The sequence below is a fragment of the Primulina huaijiensis genome, chromosome 17 (genome assembly GCF_012295235.1).
Source record: "Primulina huaijiensis isolate GDHJ02 chromosome 17, ASM1229523v2, whole genome shotgun sequence".
Lineage (NCBI taxonomy): Eukaryota > Viridiplantae > Streptophyta > Magnoliopsida > Lamiales > Gesneriaceae > Primulina > Primulina huaijiensis.
Genome location: NC_133322.1, coordinates 2,579,808 through 2,593,226, shown reverse-complemented (window position 1 = coordinate 2,593,226; position 13,419 = coordinate 2,579,808). Strand labels below are relative to the sequence as shown.

Sequence of the window (13,419 nt, the reverse complement as noted above, 5' to 3'; positions counted from 1 at the left end):
TCCTGGCTGATGGAAAACCCTTGGAAATTGTTGGTATGGGTGATGTACGGATGAAGATGTCAAATGGATCTGTCTGGAAAATCAACAAAGTCAGACATGTACCAAATTTGACACGCAATCTGATCTCGGTGGGACAGCTCGATGATGAAGGCCACAATGTGACCTTCGGTGATGGTTCCTGGAAAGTGAACAAAGGAGCCATGATTGTTGCTCGAGGAAAGAAAACTGGAACATTGTATATGACTTCCAGTTGCAGAGACACATTAGCAGCTGTGGATGCTGGAGCCAATTCAAGTCTATGGCATTATAGACTTGGACACATGAGTGAGAAGGGAATGAAGATGTTGGTGTCAAAAGGAAAGCTACCAGAATTAAAGACTGTTGAACACCAACTATGTGAAAGCTGTATCTTTGGAAAGCAGAAGAAGGTGAGCTTTTCAAAAGGCGGTAGAGAACCGAAAGCAGCAAAGTTGGAGCTGGTTCATACTGATGTATGGGGACCATCTCCTGTGACATCCCTTGGAGGCTCGAGATACTATGTCACATTCATTGACGATTCGAGTAGAAAAGTTTGGGTTTATTTTCTGAAAAATAAATCTGATGTTTACGAGACCTTTAAAAGGTGGAAAGCCATGGTGGAAAATGAGACCAACTTGAAGGTGAAGTGCTTACGGTCTGACAATGGTGGAGAATATGAAGATGATGAGTTCAAGAAATATTGTGCACAGAACGGGATCAAGATGGAGAAAACCATTCCTGGTACACCTCAACAGAATGGTGTAGCTGAAAGGATGAACAGGACCTTGAATGAACGCGCAAGGAGCATGAGATTGCATTCTGGATTGCCAAAATCATTCTGGGCTGATGCTGTTAACACTGCAGCATATCTGATCAACAGAGGACCTTCGGTACCACTGGACTACAAAATACCCGAAGAGGTTTGGAGCGGCAAAGAAGTAAACCTTTCTTTCTTGAAAGTGTTTGGATGTCTATCCTATGTTCATATTGATTCAGCAAGCAGAACAAAACTTGATCCGAAATCAAAGAAGTGCTTCTTTATTGGTTATGGAGATAATGAGTTTGGTTATCGTTTCTGGGATGACCAAAATCGGAAGATCATTCGGAGCAGGGATGTAATCTTTAATGAGAAACTTCTGTACAAGGACAAGTCAGACATTGGAGCTGGAGATGAATGTCCTGAAGTCGAGAAGACTGATGAAGTGCCATTGACAAACATTCCTGTGAATGAATCGAAAACCAGTAACCAGGAAGATGAAGAAGAAACTGCACAAGATGATGACCCACAAACTCCGGTGATTGAACTCAGGAGATCTTTGAGAACCATTAGACCACCTGATAGATACTCCCCTGCACTTCACTATATTTTGCTGACAGACAAAGGTGAACCGGAGACTTATGAAGAGGCAATGCAAAATGATGATTCAACCAAGTGGGAGTTGGCCATGGAAGATGAGATGGATTCACTGTCATCCAATCAGACGTGGGAGTTGACAGAACTTCCGCAAGGCAAAAAGGCGTTACATAACAAGTGGGTGTACCGGTTAAAAGAAGAGCATGATGGTAGCAAGCGGTACAAGGCAAGACTTGTTGTAAAAGGCTTCCAACAACGGGAAGGAATTGATTACACCGAGATTTTCTCTCCGGTGGTTAAATTAACCACTATCAGGACTGTACTTGGACTAGTGGCGAAGGAAGACTTACATTTGGAGCAGTTGGATGTAAAGACTGCGTTTCTTCACGGTGACCTAGATGAAGAAATTTATATGAAGCAGCCACAGGGCTTTGAAGTACGGGGAAAAGAGAGAATGGTGTGCAAACTTCAGAAGAGCTTGTACGGTCTCAAACAAGCTCCAAGACAGTGGTACAAGAAGTTTGATGGATTCATGAGTGAAAATGGATTCCTAAGGTGTCAAGCTGATCACTGCTGTTATGTGAAAAAGTTTGACGGTTCTTATATCATACTACTGCTATATGTAGATGATATGCTGATAGCTGGAGCTTGTCTGGAAGAAATTGATAAACTCAAGAAAGATTTATCAAAGGAATTTGCCATGAAGGATTTGGGTGCTGCAAAGCAAATCCTTGGAATGAGGATCTTTAGAGACCGGGTGAATGGATTCTTGAAGTTATCTCAAGAAGAGTACGTGAAAAAGGTGGTTAGCAGATTTAATATGGATGAAGCTAAATCTGTGAGTACTCCTTTGGCTAGTCATTTCAAACTAACCAAAGCACAATCACCATCGACGGAGCAGGAGCAGGCTTATATGAATAAGGTTCCTTATGCTTCTGCTGTCGGAAGCCTCATGTATGCAATGGTGTGCACAAGACCAGACATAGCACATGCAGTGGGAGTTGTGAGCAGGTTTATGAGTAATCCAGGAAAGCAACACTGGGAAGCAGTTAAGTGGATTCTCAGGTATTTGAAAGGTACTGCTAGTTGTTCTTTATGCTTCAGAAGATCAAAATTTGGCTTACAGGGTTTTGTCGATGCCGATATGGGTGGTGACCTGGATGGCAGGAAAAGTACTACTGGATATGTGTTCACATTAGGTGGTACAGTTGTAAGCTGGGTGTCTAAGCTGCAAAAGATTGTTGCGCTTTCGACTACTGAGGCTGAGTATGTTGCAGTTACAGAAGCTAGCAAGGAGATGATATGGTTGAAATCCTTTCTGGAGGAATTGGGTCAGAAGCTTGAAGATAGCACATTATACTGCGACAGTCAGAGTGCTATTCATTTATCAAAAAATCCTGTTTATCATGCTAGGACAAAGCATATACAGGTTAGGTACCATTTCATCAGATCAGTGCTGGAAGATGGAGTCTTGATGCTGGAGAAGATTCCTGGAAGTAAAAATCCAGCCGATATGCTCACGAAGACGGTAACCATTGACAAACTGAAGTTGTCAAGTCTTCAAGTGGGAGAAATGTTAGGTAAAAGCGGGCCCCACGTATTAAATAAAAAATTCAGAATTTTGATATCCCACATCGGAAGTTTACAGAAATTGCTGGAGGGAATTAGTTATAAATAGAGCTCAATTCCTTCAGTTATTGTATCCCAAAATCAAAAGCTTTTTAGCTTTGATAAATAGAGAGTGCATAGAAAAAAAAGAGTGTATTTTTTTCTTGAGTGCGGGAATTCTCTTGTGTGAGTTAGAGAAATTATTTTCTCGGTATACTCGGGTTGGGAGTGTGAGAAATATTGAGTGTATTGGTGTATACACTTGTTGTAATATTTCTTCCAGTTATAAAAGTTGCAGTGCTCCGTGGACGTAGCCTATATTGGGTGAACCACGTAAATCTTTGTGTTCTTGTTGGTTATTTTATTCCGCAAGTTTTGGGGTACATTATCATCTTGGTCGGCATCGCTTCGGTGTAATTCCCCAACATAGCACTGGTACGACTAGAATTTAAATTGAACAAAAAGAAAAAGCCAAGTAAATGAAGAAAGAAGCCAGCTGTAACTGGAAGTTTTAGTTGCCGTATCTAATCTAAAACAATAATCTTTCACATAGAATGTAATTTTACTTTGAGTAATAAAAATATTTTTTCACTTCTTGGATCAAGTCTTATTCCCAAAAGGTTTCGATAAATATTTACCATTTATCTCCGAGAGTAATGATAAGCCAACGAAGGTAAATATATTCTGAAGGCATTCAAATTAATCTTTTAATAATTGGATTTTATTGTCAAGAAAGTGTTGGCCTATGAAAAATGATGCTTTGTGAGAGTTTATCCTGGCTATGTCTTGTGTGCTTGTGTCAACTTTTACAAACCAACCATTCAAAGACAAAATTTGAAATTTATGACATGAAGAACCGATGCTCTATCCGCTGCGAGTTTCATTCATAACTGTGTTAATTATTTTAGAGTAGAATGATCGTTTTTATTTTGGCTAAATTTTCTTTATGTATAGAAAAGGAAAAGTTAATGAATATCCATATTTTGGTTGTTTGTTTAGGGATGTCGAGGGGGTGTGCATTTTAGTGATGTCCTCGTGTGCAGTCTCGAGACGATGACATGGAAGATACTTGAGACTTCAGGATCAGGGCCCGGGCCTAGAGACAGTCATAGGGCTGTCCTTGTTGGGAGAAAAATTATAGTATTCGGAGGTACTAACGGTTCTAAGAAAGTAAATGATCTCCACATATTGAATCTCTTGTCCAGGGTGTGGACTCATCCCGAATGCCGAGGAAATCCTCCATGTGCTCGAGAAAGCCACACTTCTAATGTTGTTGGTGATGAGAAAATGATCGTTTTTGGGGGTAGCGGGGAAGGTGAAACAAACTACTTAAGTGACTTGTATATTTTGGACTTGAAGAATATGGCATGGACTTCACCTGAAGTAAGAGGGCACATACCTGCTCCTCGGGATAGCCATAGTTCTGTAGTTGTGGGTGACAGGTTATTTGTGTGTGGCGGAGATTCTGGTGATCGATACCAATGTGATGTGTGTGTTTTAGACTTGAATAGAAGTATTTGGTCCACGGTAAGAAATTTGAGTCTGTTTTGCATCGTGGCATACGTTATTTGCATTCGAAATCTTCTTTCTAGGTATCACAGTTTTTTGAGAAACTGATTTGTTGTTTGTAACGTGTCTGATAACATAAAACGGCCTGTTGGAAATTTGTAGTTAGCATTAGGCTTGTGGCAAACATCCAATCAGCACAGAATAATCGTGAATACCAACTTGATATGTCTGTTAAGCTCAATTGATGAGGACACTATTAAATTTTTTTATGTGACATGATCAGAAGTTCTGTTAATTTTCTTGTCAGATGGACGGTCGGGGACCTTTGCCTAGTGCTCGTGCTGGCCATGCTTCCGTCAGTATAGGTACCAAGGCAAGTCTTTTTGTCTCAAAACCAAGACTTTGGTTTTCTAAGTTTTGTTAGTTTGTCGAACGACAATGCAAGTGCCCTTTGCAGATGTATGTACTAGGTGGAGTTGGGGACAAACATTACTACAGTGATATATGGGTTCTAGATGTGATCACATCTTCATGGCATCAGCTTGACACAAGCTTTCAAAAGTCTCAAGGACGATTTTCTCACACAGCGACGGTCACAAACCTCGGCATAGCTCTCTTTGGAGGGTTAGACTTTTCTAAGTTAACATGCATAAAAACTTTGTTCTCTTTGTTTTTGTCGATGACTTACATTGACACAATTTTACTTGCTTCTTCAACTTTCTAGGTGTGGAGAGGATGAACGGCCTCTTAGCGAGCTACTCATCTTGCAGATCGATTCCCTCTCGTGTTATACTTTTGGAAACATGGACAACAAAGAAACGAAAATATTTTTAAGACAAGCTCCACATGATTTGGTAAATCATGTACTGAATTGAACAATTAAGCTTTTTTTTAGATCTATGTTATGGTAGATCCCTGAAGTGATTGTTTTTTATACCTATGTTGTACTAAGCCGATACACGGTATGTACCTGAGCTAGTCTAATACAGAATTGCTTTTCCGAGGACTGACATTGATTCATAGCATCATTTGCAGCAGAAAACAACATTTGTGGGCGACAGTGAAGATTTAGAAAAGAAGGATGTCCCCGATGCCGAGCTCGTCTCTTAACAGACTTTTCGTTTTGGTTCAGGTTTGCTGCCATGATCCCTCATTGATTCCACCCACTTAAAATAATGTAATAGTTTTTCGTGTTCGAGCATCTTATAATTGAACACACCTATGAATTCATAAAATGAAAATTTTGTTGTTTGATGAAGATATGTTGCATCCTAAGCGGAGAAGAACAAGCAACTCAAAGACTGTTGATACACATCCGGAGTCCGTGGATCAATCTTTTCCACTTCCGCAGCATTCGTCCCCATCCAAATCTGATTGTGAGAAGATGATTAGGACCAAAATCCACCGCTCTTCCTCGTCTCCTAGAGTTCATCCATTGTTCAGGCAGAAAATTTCATCTCGCAATCATGCTCTTCTAAACCTGAGCAGCAACACTTTCAGGACCTGTGGGGATATTCGGTTATCCCCGGGTCATTCAAATCAAAGAAAACCAGAACTCGCGAATGTTGTTTGTAATGATCATGCATGTGAAGTACAATGCAAAGCAGTGGAATCGTCATCCAGTGAGACATCGAAAACCCGAAATATGGTAAGATATACATTTTACTATCCCCAACTTACTTTTAGTCTTCAATTCATCATCTGTAATTCTCAGATTGGAGCCGAGGTTCGAGGCCAAGTTGACGGAGCATTTGATTCTGGCTACTTAATGACTGCCATTGTCAATGGGACGGTTTATAGAGGAGTTCTGTTTCCTCCTGTAAGCTATCGATTCTGTTCATTTTTTAAGTATATCCCCCCTTAATATTTAAGTATCTAAACGGAACTTTTTTATGAAAATTTTCGTCAAGGGCCCTGATCTTGTATCAAGAGGTGCAGTTCTTGGCCGATGTCACTCATCTTTCGTGCACCATACGACCGATAATCATGGCGTTCCTGGGAAAAACCTTTCTAGTTTTTCCCTCCCGAGGCATTCCCAGCAGCATGCGAAAGCGGTTGACCCAAGGTCTGGTCCCGGCTTCGAAGGAGCCCTGTCAAGGAGATCGTCCCCCAAAAATCGAGCATCTGCATCTGCAGGACAAGGTCCTAGGATGAATAATGAACTTCAAGGTGTTGTCTTAACCCTGGGGGGTCCAGGGACTGATAATTGTAGGCTTTAAAACTAGCTATAACATGGTCTCTTTTTGTGATTTGTCCCCCCTTTGTGCCAATGGTTTCTGAAAGTTTATTATATGAAAAATGATTGTGATCGATAAATTTTAAACGTTACATTTTTTTTATTTATTGAAACTAGACTTAAGACAAAGCAAATTTTCTTTGTCACATGTTGATTTGTAATATATCTAATACTTTGAAATAATGTATTAATTTAGTTTATTGTTGATTTGATCAAAATGTACAATATTATAAAGTATATATATATATACATCCTCCAATCTATAACTGAAAATTACTAGTAATGAAATCATAATATTTCCATCTACAAGCTTTTCATAAAAAATTGTGGAAACTTGAGCAAGTACAGTTTTAAATCTTGTATTTTATTTTGTGTTATTCACAAATCACAAACGAAAATCGAATCCAAGAAAGAAATGAAATGAATGGGATAGTATCTCAGTACTAGGATTCTGTTATCATTTCTTCCATTGGAAAAGACAGCTCAACAATCCTGTTACCTCACACCTTCTAACCAATTCATTTACCATTATTTTTTTTTATCTAAAAAAGTAATATATATAAATTTATCTTTCTATATGTTAATTCAGCAAAATGCTACAATCAATAATCTATAATCTAAAAAAAAGCTTCCATATTGTATATATATTATACAAATTAATGATCTTGTGTACTCATCGTGTACTTGTAGATTCTTTTTTATAATTAATTTGTTTTGTATTCAAATAAAGATAATATCATAATGATTAAAAAAAGTGAAGATCGTATTATAATTTGAAATGATTTTACTTAAATGAAGCCATGTCATGATTGTAAAAATTAATAAAAGCACCAAATTGCAATTTAGTCCTTCTAGTTTTTTTATTTTTAAAATTCTATTATTTCACACATTGTACAACTGATTCTAAATAATTTAAAGCTATCTAATGTTTGTCAATAATGAAAGGGTAAGTTGCTCACAAGTAGAGCAAAATTGTTTTTCAGGTTCTGATTCCAGCAGCACATTAGTGAAAACTCTCAGCTATCAATGGCCCTATTGGATGCTCTGATCTTCGAATGCAAGGAATCGCATACCGAAGACTGGAGGCCATCGATCTTCCTCATGCTGTCAATAAACTTCTCAGCTCCATCTTCATCACGATTCTCCTCGAAATAATTCAGAATAAGTTTAATCGTTTCCTCTGATATAAGAAATTCCCTCTTCTTCAGTTTCGCTTTATCAACACCCGTCGCCAAATATTTCAGGGCCGAATCAACTTGACCCTTTTTTATGAATAGATTGGCAAGTAAGGTAAATGTGCTTAAATTAGGATTCATCCCTTTGTTAACCAATTTTTCATAGAGTGCCGTGGCCTCTTCAATCATGTCCCGTCTAAGGTAAAACTTTAGTAACACATTCGGTAACCGGAAATCATAAGCAGAACAACCTGTTTCCCACTCCTTAAAAAGTTTCTCGAGGGTTTCTTGATCCCCGAGTTTGGAAAGAGCTACAAGCATGAAAAGGTAGCCAGTGTTATTGGGGGTCCGATAAGTAGACTTCAAAGACTCCCATGCCCGTCTAACTCCTGATAAATCGTTCATATCAGAATACAACTTCAGACGGGTTCGTAAAGATCCAAATCCAAACTCATCCCGCCTATTCTCCATTTTCTCCATCATTTCGAGAAAATGATTGGCCTTTTCGAACAACCCACGGTTGACATATATGGTAGCTAGGTTTCCACATGTAAACAAACTACATTCCACATTATTACTTTTCATTTTCTCTAAAACTTCTTCAGCAGCATCAAAATTTTCTAGAGCAGCATAACTGTTGATCAATAAATTATAAGTATAGATGTTAAGAGCGATATGTTTCACCTCCATCTCTTGTACTAATGAGACTACCTTCTCTGGCCGGTCCATCTTATGGTAGAGCGTAAGCATATTGTTGTAATTCAGGGTGACCGCATAATTTGACTTTTTCATCATCTCAAAGGTTTCCAAAGCCTTATCAAAAGCTTTGGCATTGCAATAACTGTTAAGAATCGCTCCAAAGGTTTTATGAGTTTTTTCCGAGTCTTGGAGGCTATTGAAGTATTTTTCTGCTGAAGCTAAACCCTTTGTCTTGTAGAGGATGTCTATACATACCGCTTGATCAGAATTCTTTATTTCAAGTTTGCTTTTTTCCATCCAATCAAACAACTGACATGATAATACATATGTCAAACAGAGAAACCATCACCAGCAAGGAAATAAACCAACCAAATCAACGTTATCTTAAAAGCACAAATGTTAAGCAAAAGGAAGGAGTCTGCTCATAAAGCACAAATTCAACCCCCTCCGAGCCAGGAAAAACTGAGTTCTCAAGAAGGAATGGGATCATACGAGCTCCAAATTATCATAAGCTCGGTCAGAATGGCTTGTTATGATTTATGAGCTTGCAATCCTAGAAGCTCAGCAAATGGAACGAAATACTACAAACACTTGGTTGAGTCTACAGAAGTGAAAACCCATTTATAATCCATATTTCCAACCAGATCAACAAAAACATTGCAGTTTCAGTAAATGAAAAAAAATAAGAGAGAAAAAATACCTGGAGAGCGAGGTGATACTTGTTGCGATTTCGGTAATAACTAACGAGACTGGTCAAATCGGAGCGCGCGAGGGAATTTCCTTCACTAACCCAGCTGTCAAGAAAGTCTACAATGGCGGTTTTGGAGGATTGAGGGAGCCTCGAAACTTTGTGGAACACGAGGCTCCTCTTCTTCGCCGTTTGCACTGGCTTTGCTGTTGTGCACAACCAACGAGCAAATGCTGAAGACGATTTACGGAGGATTAAACCGCTGCCAGTCGCCATTTTCTTCCCAAGGTTTGGACTTTCAAGTGGGCGAAGGGTTGAATTTTTAATTTTTAATGCCCTTCCAATACCCGGGCTCACCAACCACGGTTCTTCTCCATTTTAAAAAAAAAAACAAAAATACACCCAATATGTTATATGTTATACGAGTCGACTTTACACATATCAAAAGTAAAAAATAATATTTTTACATGATAAGTAATATTTTTTTATGGAATACGTCTTACGAAAATTATGGAGTTTTATAAGAATTTTTGTGTAATCTAATATCTTGTTCCAAATTTGGGGTTAGCTATGAGTAGTCGGCAGAACAACGGTTCAAAAATATTTCTCCTTGTTAATGAAAGTTAAAACTTAAAACATTAATCTAAAATATATATATATATATATATTTTGTCATTAAATATACGAGTTTTTTAGGAATTATTCTTATCTAAAAAAATGTTTGTTTTTTTAATTACACTGGGAAATATACGAATTTTTTTTATATATATAATTACATGGGGAACGATAAGGAACTTCCTCAAAATCAAATGAAATCTGGAACGAACAAATGTGCCGAAGGGTTTAGGGTTTTGTAGGTATGAGGGAAAATGTAACTTTTAGCTTTATATTTATATTTCAGTATGTTTTTGTTTTCTTTGTTTTGTTGGGTGAATGTCATTTTGGAGCTGATAGTTTTTGTCATCTATTTTAACATGTTGGAAAGTAATTTTTGTTCTTATTTCAATATTGTGTCAACCATGTGTGGAAATTTTCCTTTTTTTCAATTTAAATTTCTTTACTCCAATAGATTTTCATGATTACTACCACCGACATTTATGTAATAGACTTCTTCGGAACCATTAAAGAAAACAATACAGTTAATTCTAAATAATTTGAAGCTTTCTAGTATTTCGAATAACGAAAGAGCAAGTTGCTTACAAGTAGAGCAAGTGGTTTTCCAGGTCCTGGTTCAAGTAGTACATAAGTGCATGTGTCAAATAAACTCCAAAAACTCTTAGATATCTATGGACCTAATGGACGCTCTGATCTTCGAAAGCAAGGAATCGCTTACAGAAGATTCGAGGCGATCGATCTTCCTCATACAGTCGATGAACTTCTCAGCTCTGTCTTCATCACAATTCTCCTCAAAATAATCCAGAAAAAGTTTAATTGTTTCCTCTGATATAAGAAATTCCTTCTCCTTCTGCTTCGCTTTATCCACACCTGTCTCCAAATACTTCAGAGCCAAATCTATCTGACACTTTTTTATGCATAGAGTAGCAAACAAGATCAATGTGCTTGAATAACGTTCCATCCCTTTGCTAAGCAATTTTTCGTAGAGCGTTGTGGCCTCTTCAATCACGTCCCGTCTAAGGTAAAACTTTAGCAACACATTTGGTAACCTGAAATCATAATGGGAACAACCCATTTCCCACTCCCTAAAAAGATTCTCTAGGCTTTCTTGATCCCCGAGTTTGGAAAGAGCTACAAGCATGGAAAGGTAGCTAGTATTACTTGGGCGCCCCCCATAAGTTGCCTTCAAAGACTCCCATGCCCGTTTAACTCCTGATAAATTATTCATCTCAGAATACAACTTCATACGTGTTCGTGAAGCTCCAACTCCAAACTCGTTCACCTGATTATCCATTTTCTCCATCATTTCAAGAAAATGGTTGGCCTTTTCGAACAACCCACGATTGACATATATGGTAGCTAGGTTTCCACATGTAAACAAACTTAATTCCACATTATTACTTTTCATTTTCTCTACTACTTCTTCAACTGCGTCAAAATTTTTCATAGCAGCATAACTGTTAATCAATAAATTATAAGTATAAACATCAACAGCAATATGTTTCTCTTCCATTTCTTCTACTAATGAGATGACTTTCTCTGACTGGTCCATGTTATGGTAGAGTGCAAGCATATTATTGTAATTTAGAGTGGTCGCATAATTTGACTCCTTCATCTTCTTAAAGGTCTCGGAAGCCTTGTCAATTGCTTTCTCATTGCAAAAACTACTAAGAATCGCTCCAAGGGTTTTCTCAGTTTTTTCCGAGTCTTGGAGGCTATCGAAGTATTTTTCTGCAGAAGCTAAATCTTTTGTCTTGTAGAGGAGGTCGATACGCACAGCTTGATCAGCATTGTTTCTTTCGAAATTCATTTTTTCCATCCAATCAGACAACTGACATGAGCATAATAAAGAAGAAAATGCAAGTCAGAGCACATCTAGAAATTACAAGTAAAATAGTGAAATTGACCCCACTAAGGCAATAAAATTCACTTCAAAAGGCACAAACATTAGGAACAAAGAACCTGCTGCATATCTGCATACGGATAAGCTATGGTGAGTAGTAACAGGGCTAACCGACTAAGTTGTGAACCAGGTCAGCTCGTTGATCCATCAGTGAGACTGACTTTAGAAGAACTAGAGATTGAATAGAAGCAAATAAACTCAACTCCCACCGAGTCAGCAAAAATTGAGTTCTCCAGAGTCCAGAAGGAAGGGGGTACACGCTCAAATTTATTAAAAGCTCAGTTAGTGTGGCCTGTTAGGTTTAATGAGCCTAAAATACTAGAATCTCAGCCCACAACGAAAGCAAAGTTTTTAGGAGCTATAGTGAGTTTGGAACGACACGAGCCCAACCAGTAGGAGCAAGCATAATCTTCTGAGGTAACAACATTACCCATACTTTAATGAAATCAGCTACAAACACTTGGTTCATAAATTTTTTCACAGAAGTGAAACAAAAAGCGAAATAAATAGGCTATTTTCTATCCGCGTCTTTTTTCTTCAAGAAAAATCACGACGTATGTCTTAATTCACACTCACAAACTGATACAAGAACTTGTCGACACTCACACATACATGAAGTTGGAAAACTTGAGGAATTCGACATCAACCCTTACTGATAAGCCCATATATCAGCCCCGTACATATGCAAATGCCATCGATTTTTCTAATAAGATCAACACAAAACATTGCATTCTCGTCGACTGGAAACGAGAAAAATTACCTGAAGAGCGAGGTGAAACTTTTTACGATTCCGGCAATAACCGATGAGGTTTACCAAATCGAACCGCTTGACGGGATTTCCTTCCTCCACCCATTTGTCAAGAACGTCATTCGCGCTGGTTTTGGAGAATGGAGTGAGCCTCGAAACTCTGTTGAACAGAAGGTTTTTCTTCTCCTTTACAGTCTTCGTAGTTTCCTTTACTGTACACAACCAACGCGCAGATAACAACGATTTCTGGAGGATCAAACCGCTTATTCTACGAGTCGCCATTTTCCGGACGAACAGATGCTAACACTTTCCAGCGGGCGAGGCGAAGGGTTTTGACTTTTTGACCGGCCCGAGATTGATCACCCCGCCCTCTCTTTAAATAAACCGCGGCCGGTGCCTTGTATAAATCAAAGAGCCGATATTGTTAAACCCACACTTTTTCTAAAAAATTAACATATCCAGGTTTGATTTAAATTTTATGATAATAAAAAAAATGTCATTTAATTATTAAATTTTTAAATAGTAATAATAATAATAATAATCTCAACTCCTTCAATTTTTTTGAAGACCGGTTTTGTTGGCCCCCATAGTTTTAGAGTGGGTCTCATGTGAGACCGTCTCACGGATCTTAATATGTGAGACGGGTCAACCCTACCCATATTCACAATAAAAAATAATAATCGTAGCATAAAAAGTAATACTTTTTCATGGATGACCCAAATAAAAGATCCGTATCACAAATACGACCCGTGAGACCGTCTCACACAAGTTTTTGTCATAGTTTTATATTGAGGCCGAGATTAGCAACCACGACTCTTTTAAGATATTAATGCATCAACGCACGTGTTGTTTGTTTGTATAAAAAA

At 38.1% G+C, this 13,419-nt stretch overlaps 3 protein-coding genes across 3 annotated transcripts; 1 reads left to right on the top strand and 2 right to left on the bottom strand.

Annotated features, from left to right (window-relative positions):
• The first annotated feature begins 5,349 nt into the window (after positions 1-5,349).
• LOC140963660 (uncharacterized) lies at positions 5,350-6,810 on the top strand. Its single transcript, XM_073423061.1, has 4 exons — positions 5,350-5,621; positions 5,749-6,137; positions 6,204-6,308; positions 6,400-6,810. Exons 2-4 carry the CDS (start codon positions 5,751-5,753, stop codon positions 6,706-6,708), a joined length of 801 nt encoding a protein of 266 aa, XP_073279162.1. The 5' UTR covers positions 5,350-5,621; positions 5,749-5,750; the 3' UTR covers positions 6,709-6,810.
• Positions 6,811-7,590: 780 nt separating this feature from the next.
• On the bottom strand, positions 7,591-9,647 carry LOC140962869 (pentatricopeptide repeat-containing protein At4g01990, mitochondrial-like). Its single transcript, XM_073421923.1, has 2 exons — positions 9,300-9,647; positions 7,591-8,908 (listed from the first exon to the last, which is right to left on the bottom strand). The coding sequence occupies exons 1-2, from the start codon at positions 9,561-9,563 to the stop codon at positions 7,742-7,744; spliced, it is 1,431 nt and encodes a 476-aa protein (XP_073278024.1). The 5' UTR covers positions 9,564-9,647; the 3' UTR covers positions 7,591-7,741.
• A 777-nt stretch (positions 9,648-10,424) lies between these two features.
• On the bottom strand, positions 10,425-12,936 carry LOC140962868 (pentatricopeptide repeat-containing protein At4g01990, mitochondrial-like). The gene is made up of 2 exons (XM_073421922.1): positions 12,566-12,936; positions 10,425-11,733 (listed from the first exon to the last, which is right to left on the bottom strand). The coding sequence occupies exons 1-2, from the start codon at positions 12,833-12,835 to the stop codon at positions 10,564-10,566; spliced, it is 1,440 nt and encodes a 479-aa protein (XP_073278023.1). The 5' UTR covers positions 12,836-12,936; the 3' UTR covers positions 10,425-10,563.
• Between the last annotated feature and the right edge of the window lie 483 nt (positions 12,937-13,419).

What these genes read in the sequence shown, in the direction of transcription:
- LOC140963660 (XM_073423061.1), top strand. Translation starts at nt 5,751, where the DNA reads ATGTTGCATCCTAAGCGGAGAAGAACAAGCAACTCAAAGACTGTTGAT. An exon ending in CATCGAAAACCCGAAATATG is followed by an intron (nt 6,138 to 6,203) that starts GTAAGATATACA and finishes TGTAATTCTCAG; the next exon opens with ATTGGAGCCGAGGTTCGAGG. An exon ending in GAGGAGTTCTGTTTCCTCCT is followed by an intron (nt 6,309 to 6,399) that starts GTAAGCTATCGA and finishes ATTTTCGTCAAG; the next exon opens with GGCCCTGATCTTGTATCAAG.
- LOC140962869 (XM_073421923.1), bottom strand. Translation starts at nt 9,563, where the DNA reads ATGGCGACTGGCAGCGGTTTAATCCTCCGTAAATCGTCTTCAGCATTT. An exon ending in AGTATCACCTCGCTCTCCAG is followed by an intron (nt 8,909 to 9,299) that starts GTATTTTTTCTC and finishes TTATCATGTCAG; the next exon opens with TTGTTTGATTGGATGGAAAA.
- LOC140962868 (XM_073421922.1), bottom strand. Translation starts at nt 12,835, where the DNA reads ATGGCGACTCGTAGAATAAGCGGTTTGATCCTCCAGAAATCGTTGTTA. An exon ending in AGTTTCACCTCGCTCTTCAG is followed by an intron (nt 11,734 to 12,565) that starts GTAATTTTTCTC and finishes TGCTCATGTCAG; the next exon opens with TTGTCTGATTGGATGGAAAA.